General features: G+C 32.9%; 1 protein-coding gene across 1 annotated transcript; it reads right to left on the bottom strand.

The window, feature by feature from the left end:
* Positions 1–130: 130 nt before the first annotated feature.
* LOC123705260 (palmitoyltransferase ZDHHC3) lies at positions 131–18577 on the bottom strand. The gene is made up of 6 exons (XM_045653966.1): positions 18358–18577; positions 17751–17908; positions 15209–15400; positions 5048–5269; positions 4459–4671; positions 131–3085 (listed from the first exon to the last, which is right to left on the bottom strand). Exons 2-6 carry the CDS (start codon positions 17889–17891, stop codon positions 2927–2929), a joined length of 927 nt encoding a protein of 308 aa, XP_045509922.1. The 5' UTR covers positions 17892–17908; positions 18358–18577; the 3' UTR covers positions 131–2926.
* Positions 18578–18941: the final 364 nt, after the last annotated feature.

Raw genomic sequence — 18941 nt, 5'->3', positions numbered from 1 at the left:
AGAAGTGAAACTTCTTTATGACCTTATTTTTAAATACTACTATATGCAACTATATGCAACTTTTCAGAAATACGTCGAATCACGCGTGGTAGGGATAAGAAAAAGATGGCGCGTTACGGAACAATGTCACGCGTAACGAAAAAATGTTACGCAAAATTTTTTTCCAACCCCGATAAAGAAGTTTCACTTAAATAATGATTACCAAAATATAACTTTAAAATATATATTATTATAAGCGTTAACCGAAGTAGGCTCAATTCACACATTGTATTCAATTCCTAACAAATATCGAAGTGTGTATTAGTGCTCCGAAACTCGTAAACTTATGAGATCTTATGTTTGTTCTACTTTACACATATTCCCTTAATTATAACTCATCGATGTCAAACACACATAAGACTTGGTGAAGAACGCAACACACGCATATTCTCAAAAGCTTTTTAACCAGATTTATAACTGGGATAGAGAACGACTCTAAGAAAGAACATTTAAAAAATTGCTCCATCAAATAATTTTAATGACGGAGTTCTTTTTTATACCATTAGTATGTATTTGTTTCCTAAATCAAGTCAGCTTTTCAGTACTACTCATGTTATGAGGGAGATATCCTTACTTTCAAGATTCCAGATCAAATAACTTTACCGATTGTAAACAATTTTGGTATAAAAACGACTCCACTCAGAAGGGACAATCTATTGTATGTCCCTTTAATTATTCAATGAAACAACATCATAATAGTAAGCAAAAAGCTTTACAGAAGACAACATTTATGATATTTTAACGTGCACATAAATCTATGTGACTCACAAATCACTAAACTACGAAATATTCTGAATATGTCCGATGGCCTGCCACCAAATACCATCTCCCAACGAATACAGAACCTGTTAAGAACAACATTATTGCATCTTCAAAGCCACACATTTCTCACGCTCTAACAAACCATAATATAGGCGTTAGAGGAAGCTATCAAAATAGTCCTACTTAAATATCCCGTGGAAACTTCGCGAAAATCAACGACAATTATTACTAATCGAAACGAACAGCAAGCCATTCCTCTCACTCTAACCTATCGCATTCATAGTGTTAAAGTGAGACAGCTAACTGATATCTTTCCCAATACTATCCATAACGTCTTATAATAAATAATGATTTCGAATTTGTTCACCAAAAATATCAGAAAAATTAACAACACCTTTGTTATTCTTCGCTTGTGTTAATTAATTTTCTCTCACTCTAACATACAGTATTGGTTCTACAAAGAGGTATTTATCACATCTTCTATAAAAATTAAAGGTATCTTTGTAATAATCTAATCGCATCAAGAAAATATCGTTTATCTCGCTCCAACGTACGACAATACTGGTGTCAGAGTGAGATAGATAACAGATCACCTCCTCTAGACTGTACATTACACAAAAGCACTAAGTAACTTAGTGTTTCGTGTTAGATATTTAGTGCTTACACATTGATGTGCTACTGTACTATTTGTGTACTTTCGTACAAAAATAGCGTGCAGAAATTGTTAAGTAATATAACATGAAAAAGAAAATTCAAACAGGTGTTAATGCCTTAACACATACATAACATTGATTCAAGAGGCGACTTCTTTACACTGTCACAAAAACTATTTACTTCTGAATTCACAATTATTGGGAGTTTTTATAGATCAAGAACCGTATCCCACATAAAAAAAAACCTTTGTTCTATAGGAGGTGATCCATCCAAATATTCCACTTACATACCTATACTATCTACCACATCAGTCAAGTTACAAATAAATAAATACATCTATAACATAAAGATGTTATTGCTTCTAATAACGATGATTATGACAATGATTCAACGTCTTAATATACATTTCAAGCGATTTTTGGGTAGTTTCGACTATAAATGCTATTACGGGTATTACTAAAGTATAACATACATGACTCGTCGTTGTCAATCGTATGTCATCGAAACACAAATTTATAATTCTAGCGATTTTTAAGTCGATATTACCTAGCATTTTTTCTACAGTCCGATTTGTATTGACGTCATTATAATGTCAATGGTCCTTCGAGTACGGTAAAGCCGATTATTCATTTCATAGAAAAATTTATAATCTATTCGTACTTTATTATACAGGAAATTTTTCAAAATTCGATATTATCTACCATTTTTTCTAAAGTCCGAATTGTATTGACGTCATTTTAATATAAATAATGGTCCTTCGAGTACGGTAAAGCCGATTATACACTTCATAGAAAAATGAATAGTCTATTTGCACTTAAAACGTATCAATGACAATACAAAACAACGGTAAGTTATTGACTTTCCGAACGCTGAAAGCCTCTAACGTATAACTAGGTCTAACTACCCAAAAATCAATAAATAATACTATATCTCTATATCCTTCATTTGTCACGAGAAACGAGCAACGCCTATGTACGTTTTAACAATTCGCAATTGAATTATTATAAATACATTCTCGATTCGAACTTAAATAACAATAAGACACCGGCATTTAGAATATGTTTCCATTCGTTTAGAATATGTTTCGTTTTCAGTCCACATTAAGTACACTTCAAAGAAAATCTTTTATTTCCCTATTCCTTGATTTTATCGGACCGTGTTTCGCAATTTTGACTGAACTGTCAAAATGACATTTATCATACTACTAACATACAGTACTTGACAGAACTATCATAATTTTCGCTTGAAGTTTTATCAAGATACCATAGGGCATAGACAATAAAGAGTAACTGTCTATACTCTATACTGACACCGGAACGGCCATAGACAAAAAGTGAGCGTCAGCCATTTTCTTCATAGTGTACAACACAAAGACCGCAATTTCACGAGTATTTAAATAGTGATGTCGAACCATTATTTAAACTGGCACGTTCCTTTTCCTCGTGACCGAAGAAGGAACGTCGGTATTATGTTAAACGCTGTATAAATAGCTTTCTAGTTTCGTTTTAGGCGATGGTTGCGTGAAAGGCGAGAACCATAGGATCGAGAACCGTCCGAACACCGATTGTATGCTCTTCCATCGTGACTTGCGGATCCAGCGCGCTTGCTCCTTTTTCAGTTGTTCTATGCCCTGGAAAAAGTAATTGTGAATCGGTTAACAATTAGCAGTTCTTTTGTAGTTTTTGAGTTGTTCAATGCCCTGGAAAGAGTAATTGTGAATCGGTTAGTAATAAAAACAGTTGTTTTGTGGTTTTTGAGTTGTTAATGCCCTGGAAAGAGTAATTGGGAATCGGTTAGCAATTAGCAGTTGTTTTGTAGTTTTTGAGTTGTTCAATGGCCTGGAAACACAAGTTCGAAATACATAATAAAAACAGATGTTAATGCACTTTCTATCCACTCGCTGACTAATTAAGTTAAAAAAGTCGCTTTCTGCTGTTTTCTTGTATGTTTCTATGATCTTTAAAACTATGCAGCGGATTTTTAATATCACGTTATTTAAGGTAGGCTTATATGGAGTTTATTTTAATGGACGATTTATTAAACATGGATACTTACACCCGCAGGTCGGGTGGCTAGTTGAAACATATGAAGGAAAAATCGCCAATTGAAACCGTCTATGAATATGGCACTTTGGGCATTATTTGGGACTAAACAATGATTTGAATAATTTCATACAGACATATTTTATTTGGATTTTTAATAAATTAAAAAAGTACAAATATGCGCAAGCAAATAAATTCGCAATTTGCAAAGAAAAAATAATAATTTGCAGAGCTATTTCATGTATTTTATGTTCTTTAACAAATAAATACTTAAATATAATAATTCCTATAAGTAATTTATTATTCAATAAAAAAAACATTTTTTATGCAGTAAGACTTTTATTTTCCTTCTGTCTCCCCAAATGGAGACAAAAATATCTAATCACAGATTTTTCACAGAAATAGTTAATAACAACAAGATTTACAGTGCGCACCATTTAAAAATAATTTAATTGTTATAGTGAAGGATAACCTGTAAGTATGTAAGTTTCATTCAAATCTGTCCAATAGTTTTTTCGTGACAGAATAACAAACAAGTTTCTTTCTATATAAATCAATTCATCGCCACAAACTTTCGCATTTATAATATTAGTAGGATGACATAAACAATAAGACAACACAGAGGAAAAAAGATTTTTTATGTCTATACAGGCAACCAATCTGGTTATTCACTTGAAGGTAACCGATCACCACCGCCCTTGAGCTTCTGTTAATGCGTTGCCCGTTTTTATGTGTGCCCGTGTGAGGGATGTTCAGACGACGGAAAGATTGGACGGAAAAATGGACTGAGATGAGTTAAATTGACATTGGATCAAACTTCTGCAGCTCTATCGTACCTTCTCCATTGTGAGGCGGCCAAATTCTTGCCAAATCATTTCCCAAATTAATATGCTACAGTCGTCCCTGATGAAACATGCTCGACTTCGACAAAAGTTTTGAAGTAGTCTCTGCTCACACTTACCGTCTCGTCATTCCAGATGGCGTGTAACTGCGTGCCCAGCATCACTGCAGTGAAGATGGCGAACAGTAAAGCCTCCGCTATCAGGAACAGCAGTAGTACAACTGTCGCGGGTGGGGAGTAAGTGCTGCAGTCGCGCCACTCGTGCCGAATGCACGTCACGAACTGGTACACGGAGAGCGTGAGCGAGTGGATAGATATCGCCGCTATGTAGAACTGCAAGTGGGAGAGGTTCGGTATATTTCTACTAGAAGTTTAAGTTTAAGGGGTCATTTATTGGAATGTCGCAAAAGAGGATGCTGAACTGTTGGTTGTAGACAACTTTATTTTAAAGTGCAATTCAGCTACATAGGGCGATAGATCAGCATTAAGAAGTCTAACTTCTTCTCTACAGATAAATTTACTGGTCATGTTCCCAGTTTGATCATCTATAATCTTCTTATTATTTCAAGATAGAATACCAGGTTTAATTACAAAAAAATTCAAACCTTTACAAAAGTTTCAGTATAGATTTTTCCCTACGTCAGTATCAAAGTATTCAACTTTATTTATTTACTTTAAAAGATATCCATCAACACCAAATCCAACTCACCGTGAACAGTACAAAGTACTTCTGATTGTTCTCCCCCACGCAGTTATTCACCCAGGGGCAGTGGTGGTCCATCTTCCTGATGCACCGCTGGCAGACGGAGCAGTGATGCGCGCGCTCTGGCTTGATGCTGCAGCATTTGGTGCACTTGAATATCACCTGACCCTCACGGAAGCTCATTTGTTTGATCATCTCCTTTGTCGCGTTGCCTTTTGGTACGGCACCCTGGTAGAATGGTGATGAGTCAAAAATCAAACTAGTAAGTATTTCAAGCAAAAATTTGGGAGATAAGACAGGAATTCTTGGGAAAAGAAGAGAATTCATAATGAATCCTAGAACGATATTACGAATTAAAATAAATTGTTAGTTTATTATGCCAAAACTCAAGAACGGCGGGACCAATTTGGCTAATTTTTATCTTCAAATTCCTTCTTGTGGAAGCAGAGATTTAAACAATGAAAACAAAATAAATAATAGAAATAAATCTTTTTCACAAAACTATGTAGGTTGTACGAACAAAAGACAAAATTTACAAGGCTGGATGTATGTGATTTGCTCTTTCAGGAAACATTTATGTGAAGAAATTGGCTGAAATGCGGCGTTCAGACAACAGGTATTTAAAGACAATGAATATACTCGAATAATTTAAAAGTGGAGGAAATCTCGGATAATTTGCATTATTGTTGGATGAATAATTAAATAGACCTATTGAAATGAGGCAAATCAGGAGGAGCCGAATTTGAAGACACAAAGACACAAAAATACGAAAACTACAAAAATTTGTAATTTGTTAAAATTTTTTATTCTTATTTTAGAGGTTAAATAATACGAAAAGGTTTATAAAACTGAGTATTTAAATAAGAACATATTGCTTACAGATCAAAACGTTCAAAGGAACCAAAGGTGCATCGAGATATTTTCAAATAGATTCAATTTTATTCACATGCAAATCTTTGCCTGTTAATCTGATCTGCGTTACCTTTAAAAATACAAAGAACCATAACCCTTTAAAATCCTATACTAAAATAGCGCAATAACACAAAGAGTTATTCTGTGTTTTTAACCGACCGAACCGTTTTTTAACCGAAGTCAGTGCCAAGCAAGCACTTAGTACGACACCGTGCACCGACACCAAACCTATTTAGTAAATAACACATCTAAATAATATGTAGTAATAGTTAATAATATCAAATCTTTTTTATGTTTCGTTTTTGAAGTCGGTTGTTTTTAACTTGGTTATTTTTTTTTACTTTTTCGTTTTTGAAGTCGGTTGTTTTTAACGTAGTTATTTTTATTAATGTAAATCTTCCGATGCAATTTTATATGCATAGAGATAATGGGGATATTATAATAAATAATATATAAATTATAATAACCCTAAACGATTGTACATGTAGCCTAGTCTTAATAACATCATCGAAGAGCGCCAGTGATCCGCAAAATTACAGGCAAATTCAATATCGTCTGGAAACTTGATACAATTTTCTGAACTAGCAATTACAATATCGCTCTCATAACAAGGTTAGCTTTGAGCAAACTTTATACAATTAATAGGGTGGTTTATAGTCGATACTTAACCTGTTTTTAAATCTAATCAAAAATTAATTCAGATTCGTATACTAATCTCGAAAATATTGTATTTTATAAAGTTTATCAGAAATACATTTAATAAAAAAAGCTTTTACATTGTATTCGTATTGAATATTTAATTGCTCTAAGTACTGGTATAAAACGACTTCGCCATTAAAAGATTATCCCCGATTATCTGATGCATGCACTCACACGTTAAGCTTGCTTTTGATTTTGTTTTAGATCTTTCAATATATTCAATTGATTGCATCGTAATAATGGATTATAAAAAGAATGGAAAAACTAATTTTATAACTAGCTGCCCCGGCAGATGTTGCTCTTCTGATTTCGCTTAGTAAGAACCATCCTAGTGCCTTATCAAAAACGTAAAAAGAAATTTCCGAATTGGTTGAGCCGTTCTCGAGTTTTACGCTTAGCAACACATTTGTCGATATATTTTTATAATATAGAATATTAGCATAAACAATAAAGTTTACTGTACAATTAGCAAACACAATAATGTCTGACTCAAAAGGAATTCAAAAGAAACGTTGAAGAATGCATTATATTTTCATCTCGTATTCCTCACTCAGAAGAATAAATAAAAGATACCGTTTATTCTAAAGAATGTCCCACTTTTCTATTTTCCCATTTTTATATCGTTTGCGTATGTATGCAAACAAGAAAAATGTGCAACTAATAATACTACTGAACCTTTTAAAATTTCACGGTTGCATTTATAAATTTTCCCCAATTTTTTAAATTGAGACAGATATTTCGTAAATACACAATATATCATCACACATTTGCCATTACGCAAAACGCATTACTAAGCAAACGTACGAGAAAAACTTTTTAAAATAATAACGAATCGAACCAGAACGCAAAAAACAAAAAAAAGCAAATCTTAAACCCGGGAAAGCAAAGCGCGGTAATTACGAAACTAAGCAATTAAAGTTGACCAAGCTCAAACAAATGATGCCAACTTGTGAAAATACACCGAGGCAATGAACAAAAGAAGCGCTACCAAAACAACCAAACCCACTAGAGACGGAAATAAAACTGAATGGAAATCCGGCAAAACACTAAAACGTTCAAAGCCAATTTGAATCTAAAAGGGGTTGATATTCATATATGTGTGTCTGGCGCCCTGCTAGTCCCAGTACTTTGTACCTATATTTAGTCATAATTAACTGGTGTATAACTGTATATTAATTGTTCCCTTCTTTGTCGTGGTAAATTTCGCAATTAACAAAGAAAATTTATAACACACAAGACTGTTTGATGTGATGTTTTAAAACAATTAAAGGGGCCATAAATACGAAATAGTGTAATGTAGATTCTAGGATTATTAAAGTTCCTTACAAGGCTTAATATTCATACTTTGAATTACCATCCTTGTTAAGGAAATTAAACTACCAACATACGCATTCACTTTTTCAATTTATTTTCAACATTTCTACATGTTTCAACTTTTATGGCATAAATAAAATATCGCACCTTCGGTAGAACAAGGGCATAATTGTCAAAAATTGCCAAAATGACTTAAATATGCAGAAATGCTTTAAAAAGGCCCTTTCAACTGGAGGGACAAAGACATTCGTTTAATTCCTACAAAAAACAGCCAGATTGAAATAGTGGCGTTGTCATTTTGGCGCTATTTTGTTTCTCTCTTGGCGAGACAAAGTCTCATTGGTTAGTTGTGCCATCGGCGGGGACTGAGCTAGCTGTCACTTGGAGCGCTAACGTCGTTTATGTAAATATGCCCTTTAATGTTTTTGATTTCTGGAACGACAAGGCCATATCTGTCACACTTATGCCTAGTTTACGATTTAAAAATTGGGAGGACAAAGTCGTTCAGACAATTGTGCCCTTGTCTGTCCAAGATTTGTTATACTCCATGGTCTTAAAAGTAACATTTTATTCCGATAATTGCTGTAGAGAGCAAAAAAACAAGTTAGTTTTTTAGAAATTTAAACGATAGGACTGCCAATCAAAATACAACAAACACCCACAAATCTATCCTCAAAAACTTTCGAGTTTACATAATAAATAATAATATTAGTAAGATATTTATTCGTAAATAATTATTTTTCTTTTTCAAATTTGTTTTTGGAATGTATTATTTTGCTGTGAACACATTGCCTATAAAATCGATCATACATAAATTAGGGGACCCAGCATAAGCCGATGCCGTCCATTCTGGAATGTAAAACGTGCAAAAAAAGCTGGCCCAATATCAATATGCACTCCGGCAGAATACATAAGCCTTATAAAAAATGCCACGAAAAAGGAGGAATTATTTAATGTCAAGGAATTGAATTATGATTCTTTCTTGTTCTGTTATCTTAATATAATATTATTCCAATTTTTAAAGCGATTCCAAAGAATTTTGCTAGGAAACATAATAGTTTCAGATTGTTGAAGATGTGTAATGGCTGATTAGTAAGTTTTGATCTCTATTTTTGTGATAAAGTACTGCGGCTTTCTAAAGTGTTTAAGAAAATAAAACATTTATACAAAAAAACACGTTATTATCATTCCAAAATTATTAACTTAAAGCTTTAGATATGGCCATATTTACAAATTAATTTTCTTGTTGGTGGAACAAGGGCACAAATGTACACCTACTTAAGAAAAAAATATTATTAAAAAAAAACTAGCAGTTTTTAATATTTGTAAACGATACACCTAATAGAATATAGTATATAGTTTATGTCATACAAAGCAGAACAACCATAAAAAAATTATTATCATAGCTAGACCACATTAAGTACTACAAATATCTTAAAATGGCTCTCCTGTAAAATTGCAAAAACTGTAATTGTGCCCTTGTTCTACCGAAGGTGCGATATAATGAAATTATGCTCGGTGAATATTCAAAATGACAACCATAATTTACTTCCGCGCAAAGTACCTACAGCAAAGCTTATTATAAAAAGGAAATTATTATTTCTACGTAGAAAGCTACTTAGTAGCTTTGAGATGATTTATTATATACCTAATTATATGTAACATGAAAGATGTGATGATGTAAATTACTTTATAATAAAGAAATGAAAGAATATTGAAAGAAAAGAATACGAGAAACAAAGAAATGTTTATAGAAACAAAAGAGCTTACTACGAGCTACTGCTCTACTTACTAGCTTTTCCGCCCGCGGTTTCGTCCGGTTTGTCTAAAACCTGATAAATTATATACCAAATCCTTCCTCTTGAATCTCTCTATCATTTAAAAAATCGCATCAAAATGGGTTGCGTAATTTTAAAGATTTAATACATACAATTTTACACAATTTAATACATCCATACATAGGGACATAGGGACAGAGAAAGCGATTTTGTTTTATGTAGTGTTTACGTCGCCCGTCATTCATATCTTTTAAAGATAATTTTACAATTGATATTCCTGTCCATCAAGCTGACGAGTAAAATACTGGGATATGGAATTATTGCATTGTAATAATAGCCAAGTTATATTTAAACGTAGTTTACTTTATTCTTCTAGGATTTCAAATAAATAACCAATTGTGAACCCTTCAATCAAACGTCGAATAGAGCCTTTCTCATTTTTTTCATTCATCTCTATAAAACAAAAGTAAAATTATTAGCTTGTATTATTTAGTTAGGTTTAGTGAATTTGCTAATTACTTATTTTAATATTTTATTTAATATTTTTTTTTTAATTCTTCGACATGTCGGTTTCCTCACGATGTTTTCCTTCACCGTTCGAGCAGCGGTGATGTTACAACATGCGCAGATAAATTGAAAAATCAATTTATTTCCTGCGCGCTCGCCTGGTCTCGAACCACGGACTTATCGATTCGAAGTCCGAGGTCTCACCACTGAGCCACCACTGCAAATTGCTGTTGTTATTTAGATCTCATTATTTTAAAGAAGTTTGTGTGTTTCCATTTTTATGAAATAACTAGTGATGATGATTAATGATAAATTGATGACGATGAGGACAAATATTAAACAAAATAGGAATATCCACACTAAAGATACTCTACAATTCAATCAATTACTGTAATTCCTAGCAACAATTTTTATGATTAAACGTAGAAATGAGAATCAAAATCAGACTAGTTTGATATCAATCTTTACATTCATAATAATTAATAACTAATAAGTATTCCTTTCAATTTACTTCGTATTCAAGACTGTTTCTGGAAAAGTAGTTTACTTTATTCTAAGTAGACGCAACATTTATAAGACATATCTCATCGATTCAATATCTAATTAATTATTTTTAAACATTTAATATTTATTCGTGAAATTTTCAAAGCTTACAACTTCCAATTACGAGTTTTACAATTATCATTTACATATTTTCAAATAACTACCACGCAGAATATTTAATAGTTCTACATAAACATAGTACAAAACAAAGTCGCTTTCTGTGTCCCTATATCCCTATGTAGGTATTAAATCAAGGAATTTTGGAATGCGTTTTTTTAGAGTGATTAAAGGGGAATGATTCAGTTTATAATTTACTAGAGGTGCTCCGCGGTTGCACCCGCATTGCTTCGCTCCTGTTGGTCTTAGCGTAATGATGTATAAATATAGCCTATAGCCACACTATAGCCTTCCTCGATAAATGGACTATCTAATACCGAAAGAATTTTTCTAATTGGACCAGTAGTTCCTAAAAAGCAAACTCTTCAGCTTTATTATATAAGTAAAGATATTATAAAGCTGAAGATAATGCGTCAGATATATTTTAACCAGAATCGGCCGCTAATACAATACACAATATATTTAGTAGATATATTTGTGTATAATGTTTTAAGTTAAGTTTAAACACGATTTGAGCGGCGTTCCATTTCCATCTACAACGATCGTCAACAAAAATATTAATGTAAGAACTTTGTGTAAAATAAAATTGTAAAACCGAGAATCTTACTTCCAGTTTGCACTTAGATTTGATAGGAATTGCACTGCAAATATCTATTACGAATCGAACGTGCCAACCTTTAGGTTAGCTGGATTTATAGATACAGAAATAGCAAAATGAGTGGGTAGCAGTTTGATATGCTATTCAATTCAAACAAAAGATAACTCGTGTGCGAATATGAAATTCAAAAGTTTCCAATGTCGAATTGTTTGACAAATTTTATTGAAACGCGTATATTGGAACGTTCTCTGTTGTAAATGTTTACATTGTTGCTTTGTCTTTTGTCCATGTGCACGTGCAAATATTATCCGGAAAATAAAGTTTAATCCCAATTGTTATTTGAAAAAAGCGTTTTACTCTAATCGTATTTCATGTTTGTAGGGTGTTGGGAGATATTTATTTATTTAAATTCTTTTTTTTAACACGCATGTTAAAAAAAATCTCAAAAAAAATCACAATATGTTAAATATGTTTTATACAGAGATACTGTATAAGACATATTTGTAGAAACATAATATCCCTTGAATACAATTTCACAATGAAGCTGAATGGCGCAATTACCAAGCTGACTTTTAACTTTCTCGCAAACTCTGAACACGAAGCCTAATCAAATCTCAAACTTGGCAAAAGCCTTTCAGGATATCGAATATACAAGAATTCACTGAAACGTGTACCGAGCACGGGATTTAATAAAAAGGCACGACGAAATGTTCGCGTCGTTAAATTTACTTAAATAGAAAATATATAAAATCGTTCAGACGCAAAATTCGCAGAGGATGTGTCGTAGACGTCTTATTTCCATGTTGTATAGGTTTTTCACTGTTCGTTGCTTCTTTATGTCCGTCGATATAATAAATATCGGATTATATTCTAAATATAGAATATGGGATAAATCTTGAATAAGAGCTACACGAAAAGGCCAATTGAAACATGTAAGTCGCTATGAACTATATGTTTTCACATCGGTCGGTCCTATGTATTCTTCCTAAGCAATTTTTTTAGCTTTTAGGTATCAAATCCAAACAAAGGAAATGGCTTAGCAATCGTAAAACAATTAACAAAGCGAATACTTCAATCAATAGCCGCTGCTCTGAATAATTTAACACAAACCGCGAACTCCGTACAAAGTAGTTAATTACTGGTTGTCAATAATTTGCTTTCTACATACGGCTTGTGAATTTCACATCGAAATGTCCAAGCCATGTTACCGACAGGTTAATTAGAGCCATTTCATTTTCAGCCAATAACAAGCTTGTCATCTACAATTGGCTATTGCAGATAGCCTTTGTTGTGTAACTGAGAGGATTTTCCATAAGTGGAAAACTAGGTGTCAATCACGGAGTTAATTCAATTTTCCAATTAGACCCAATTGAATAAGTGGCAACAATATTGTTGACTGGAGGGAGGATCGTCTTGGGCGGCCAATACAAAGAAAATATATGAAATCACAATAAACTTCCAGGAATCCTTATCGACGAGTGGAGTATATTATGTGATATGGAGCATGGACGATATGAATAGGATAATCTTAACAATAGCTATTCTGATCAATACTCGTACATTTCTGTATTTAAGAGTAAAAATTTATATATATAAAAATGAATCCCTATTTCCCTTGGTCACGCCATCACGTCTGAACAACTGGACCGATATCTATTATTTTTTTTTTGTTGTTGTGTTCGTTATTGTCAGGAGCAATATCTTATGAAAGTAAAACTCAAGATAATTAAATATTTATATTTATATAAATATAAAAGTTCACGAATTTGACCGTTCGTCTACCAAATAAGCTACCTTTATAAAATACTAGCTTACCGCCCGCGGCTTCGCCCGCTTTCTCTAAAACGATGATTTAAACTATCCTATCTCTCAAGTTAGATCGAACTGCACATGGTGTGCGAATTTTATTATAATCGGTTATGTGGTTTAGGAGTCCATTGAGGACAAACATTGTGACACGAGATTTATATATATTAAGATTGAGAAAAAATAACAAAATTCTAAGCTATTATTAAATAATATAAAAGTAATAATTGTGTTTATAAAATTCCGTTACAGTAAATAACAATACTTGAATACAGTTCTTTCTTTCCATTAAATAATAATAAGATCGTGGGCGTAAACAGTTAGAGTAAACAATTCCCTGAAGATGTAGGACGTAGAAAAATTAATTAAATACAAAAGAAATGAGAAAAATAAGAATTGTGCGATACATTGTAGCTCGTTAATATTGTATCGCTGGCGTCTTTTGTTTTATATATTTTTTAGAACTAAGCTTTTAAAATGGTTTTCACAAAATGCAGCGGCTGAAAACGATTACGGATGCAATTTAAAAAAGAGTGGCGACTCGAGACACGTAACTTGACAGAAAATCGATGCCGTTCTTTTTTCCATTAACTTTAGATTAACTTGGAATTAACTAAGAACCCGGTAATCGAAATTTAACCTGCTCCTCGTAATTTGTAACTGCCTTTTGTTCTTGTAGCTACATGTATTGCAAAGAAAAATATATTCTATAGGTATGCATAGTAAAAATATATTCTATAGGTATGTAAAAGAAAGTTGTGTTAGTAAGTAAGTTACTCAAGAACGGTGGAACTAATTTGCCTGAAAATTGGTGGAGAGTTAGATTAGAAACAGGAAAAGAATATAGGATACTTTTATCCCTAAAATATATAAAAATTATAACCGGGATCGAGCCAGGCAAAAAGCTAGTATTTGATAAATCTGCATCGTATTATGAAATCAACGATGTACCATTGCGATAAGTGCATAGAAAATAGTACTAGTACAGCCGCTGCTTATTTGTATATTATTAGGAGTTAAAGGAGATGACTAGATAGTCTATAGATATAGATACTATATTGCATTGTATAGAATTGTTAGCCTAACAAAACGTCAATACAGAATGCGAACGTAGGTCATAAGGTTGTTAAAATTAACACGTATAGAATCGTAGTCGCGGATCGTTACTTCGTAATTGTATAACTGTTGTATAACAGTTTTAAATTAGTTTTGTATGCGGCCGTATGAATACTAGGCAAGCGATATGTATTATTAATTCCATATTTTGTATGGTATTGTATCTATTTAAATTGACAACAGTTTCGTAGCAATATGCACATGGATTTTAGTTTAGAAAATGTAGGTCCAAAATGTGCGAAGAAGATAATTATATGCTCTGAATATATATCTTTTGTATCGTCATTTTCGTTTTCATATTATTACTTATTTAGCCCATTGAAAAGTTGCAATGAAGGGTGTGTTTCTCAGAAGATGCCGTTTTATTTAATTTATAAGTAATTTAGTAGAAGTTTTACTGCTAGTTCGTGGGGTCGTCATGTCTGCACCGAGGTTATGATATATGGCCGCACTAAATTGCTGTAAAAAATGTCTCGTAAATTTTCAATAGGGTTGCTATTTAATTTTAATTTTTTTTATATTATACAAACTTGAATTTAAGCTTCTATTAACACCCTTCACAAAAAATATAAATAGTCAGAAATGCACTATAAAGTTTAAAAAATTACTAGTCAATACTAGTCTCGCAGTAGTATGTACCTACTTTATATCCTGGCTTAGCTCGCAATCATAAAATCTGCATAAAATTTGTTCTACCAGTTTTCAAGTTGAACCATAACACAGAAAGACACAAATAAATCTTGCCTTTACAACCAACATATACAATAAGAAACTTACCGGATCCGTGAACATCGTGCGGAGGTGCGAAGCGAACGCGAGAAAGGCGAGCGTCTGGAATATGATGATGTTTATGTAGCTGTACACCGGGTACGTCGACACGCCGGGCAGCAGCATCACCATCATCACGACGAACTCAGCGTAGAGGATGAGGAGCCAAGTGAGAACAGCGCATATGATGCCGCATATATCCTGATGGAGAAAAAAAATCTTAAAGTACGATTCAAACTTAATGGCGGTTCAGAACATCGTACAATCCGATGGGTAGAAACAATTTTATGTATTAGCGGGTCGTTAAGGGACCCGCACTCGCACCTGCATCTAACTTCCGAACCGCCATTATGTTTGAATCGAACTATACACCGTGCCGGGGACGTGCCGTGCCAGAGCCGGGAAAAAAATGAAATCATTGGTCCGAGCTACGCTCCGGCATAAATCACTTCATACAAAAGGTATACAATAATGTTTGATAGACCTGGACGGGACGGGACAGACGGAGCAAGGCACGGTCGATAAGACGGCACGGTTTTAAATACTAGTGATCGAAATTCGAATAACAATAAACAAGAGCATCGTTTTTGTGTCGAATGTGCGTTTAATTTTTTTTTTATTGATTTAACTAATGTGACTTTAAAATGAAATAGAACTTGCATGCTAATAAGTTCTAAAATAACGAAGAAGATAAAACTCCAAATACATAAAAAGAAACAGAAAGAAGCTATAAAAAATAATAGAACATAATAATATAACTTTTGTCATTTACTTCTGTGTAAGCGGGAACTTTCTTCATATTTGACTCCAAATAAAAACACCAGTCCTCTTCCTTATTATTCAATTTTGAATAGGTATACTATATGATTTTGTCTTTATTTAAAAAGTGGACAGTAGCTAGGCCTGAGATCAGGTGACGTATGGGACAGTCTAGCTTTTTTTGAGTATTTTATAGGGCATTTTTATCTAAATCTAAAGACAACAGTAATTTAGTTATCAAGTCTAGAATTTTAGTAAATAGACCCTTGCATGTCCTACATAATTGCAGTGGTGATAAAAAAATCAGTAATCCTAATAATAACTTTGTTGGTTTGATAAAAATCTTGGATGCAACGGAAATAGCAGGTTTTTTATTTTTGAAACTAATTTTTTCCATAGACTATAGAATCAATGTTGCCAACCTATTATTAAATGATTGCAAAGCGTAGCTATAAAATTACTTACATTGGAATATAGAAAAATGGAATTTATGTATTATCTATGTTTATAATTAGGGTTCCGAAACTCAAAAGGAAAAAAACGGAACCCTTATAGGATTAAAACCTACAGGGTACTTTCTGCAAACATAGAATCTCAAAATTTGGTAGGATAAGAAACGTCTTATAGCTCAGATAAAGGAAAAATTGAGAAAAGTATAAATTTGCAGTTAAAACATAAAGAAACAAGTTACTACGTAACCCTCGTAGCGTCCGACTCGCACTTGGCCCATTTTTTTATGAAGAAAATTATACAAAAAAGGACCAAAAATCCAAGTATCTGTTACGTACTGAATGAATTATTAATTTTACTTTCTATTCATTCTTATTCATATTTATTAAAACTCATATCACTACATGGTGATACCACAAAGTTATATTTTATAAGTTATTTTCGCAATTTTTTTGTATATATTCATAACTGTTATAAGTCTGTTATCGCGTGGATATACGCGCAATAAGAGCGCATTGTGACGTCACACTTTATACGCATCAAGAAAAGTCTTGGATCTCTCTCGCAACGAAAAAAGATTATAAGGAGAAAATTCATGTTTGACTTTGCTACTACTACTAGTAAGAAATTTTTGAAGAATAGAAAATCGATCACGAGGCGGAATTCAAACCCACCCTACATAACTATTTGTCCTACCGAAACTACGTCTAGCCTCTCGGCCACTAGTGAATCCGCCTCAACAATTGAATTGTCTCTACTCAAAGAGGCTATGCTAGTTTTGTTTTAAAAAAATTATCATTTATATAGGATTTGAATGTGTAATTTTTTGCATTCAATCCGTTATGCTTATGAGTCCATTTGGGTATAAACATACTGTAATTTAACTCACATACAAAGTATAGCAATATACATATATATATATATTTTATTTATTTATAAAACACACCACACCTCACTGTAAAATAGTAGTCAGAAGATAAGAGATATCAATTAAACGCTTTTATTTAAACATACCGCATAAAAAATAATAGTGAGAGAACTATGACTGTGCCATTCTTAGTTGATTTTGCTATATTTCATTAATATAAACAAAAAAAAAACAGCCAATTTAGAACCTAAAACTTATGATATTTATGATGGAGGAAATTTCTAAATAAACAAAATTCTAATATGCACTAATTTTGAACCAACTTAAAAAAAAGGAGGAGATACTCAATTGGGCCGGCATCATTTTATATATTCTTAAAAAGCCTATTTTCATATGACTTTTCTTTTTTCATTTCTTATACATATACTACAAGGTTTTAAACAAGTAGTCTAATGTTCCATAGTCTATACTTACTCTAATGCACCAGGCTTTCCCACCACAGCATCGGTTATGCATGTCGCGATCTGGTCTCGTCAGAACCAGGCATTCTGGATCTACCTCATACTGGCTTTCCATTTCATCTTCATCGGTGCTATCGTAAAACTCTCGTATCATTTAGAAATTATAATATCCTGTAATATGTACAATGTTATTAAAAAGTTCTAACAGAAAGTTTAACACATCATGCAGTTTATAGACAAAATAAAACATAACATAATATAAAGAGCAGCAATATTCGATTTTAATAAGTAGCAAGAGCCAAGATATGCATGGAGGAGAAATTTCATTAATGTTTACTAATAAGATGTCATTAATGTTTTAATTTATTAGATAACTATTCTAATACACTCTTAGAACTATTCAGTACAGCTCAGCATACAATATTAGGAACGATTTCATTTTTCGCACGCCACTTTCGCTTTGCAATAGAACCAAACAAAAATGATAAATATTAAGTAAGGGTTAGAATTTAGGAAAGTAAAAGGTCAGCAAGTATATCCTTAAAAAAAGAGGCACAAGCAAAAATAAGAAAAACAAATGCAGATTACGACAAGACAAATATTCGTAAACATTTACGCACCGCGAACCACTAAGAAAATATTGAAACTTATTTTGAGGGTCAGGGTTTGGTCGCTGGTTTAACAAGTTTCATATTTTGATATCCTCAATCTACTATTACATGCAGTCCAGACGATTGCAGTGTTTCAAATCAATGAGCTACAAGTTGTTCATTACACTTGTGTATTCAAAATCAATACATGAAACAAATCGCACAGCTTAGCGCTCTCTCACTCGGCAAATACAAATGTCAAATGACAGAATACTTCTGATAGGTACCACAAACTACAAAGTACCAAGAGACAATAAAGCATGTCCACAGAATATATGTCCAATGTAAGGCCGCGTATCCACCTGCAAGAAAACTTCCGCAAGAAATGTCCGACAATCTGTCTGACAGCAACTTGCCTGTCTACTTGCAGGTGGAAACGCGGAATTAGACTTGCAAGTTGCTGTCGGACAGACTGTCAGACATTTCTCGCAGAAGTTTTCTTGCAGATGGACAGGCGGCCTAATGAAGAATCTTGCATCTAAAACTGTATAAAAAATCTATGCTAAATTTAATACATTATTTATTTATTTCAATAGAAGAATATTGTATTAGGT

This window comes from Colias croceus, chromosome Z, assembly GCF_905220415.1.
Source record: "Colias croceus chromosome Z, ilColCroc2.1".
NCBI classification, from domain to species: domain Eukaryota; kingdom Metazoa; phylum Arthropoda; class Insecta; order Lepidoptera; family Pieridae; genus Colias; species Colias croceus.
This window is presented reverse-complemented; position numbering and strand designations above follow the sequence as displayed.

Excerpts from the sequence above, each read along its gene's own strand:
- LOC123705260 (XM_045653966.1), bottom strand. The coding sequence starts at position 17,891 with ATGATACGAGAGTTTTACGATAGCACCGATGAAGATGAAATGGAAAGC. Across the intron at positions 15,401-17,750 it reads GGAAAGCCTGGTGCATTAGA|GATATATGCGGCATCATATG; the intron begins GTAAGTATAGAC and ends TTTCTCCATCAG. Across the intron at positions 5,270-15,208 it reads GCACGATGTTCACGGATCCG|GGTGCCGTACCAAAAGGCAA; the intron begins GTAAGTTTCTTA and ends CCATTCTACCAG.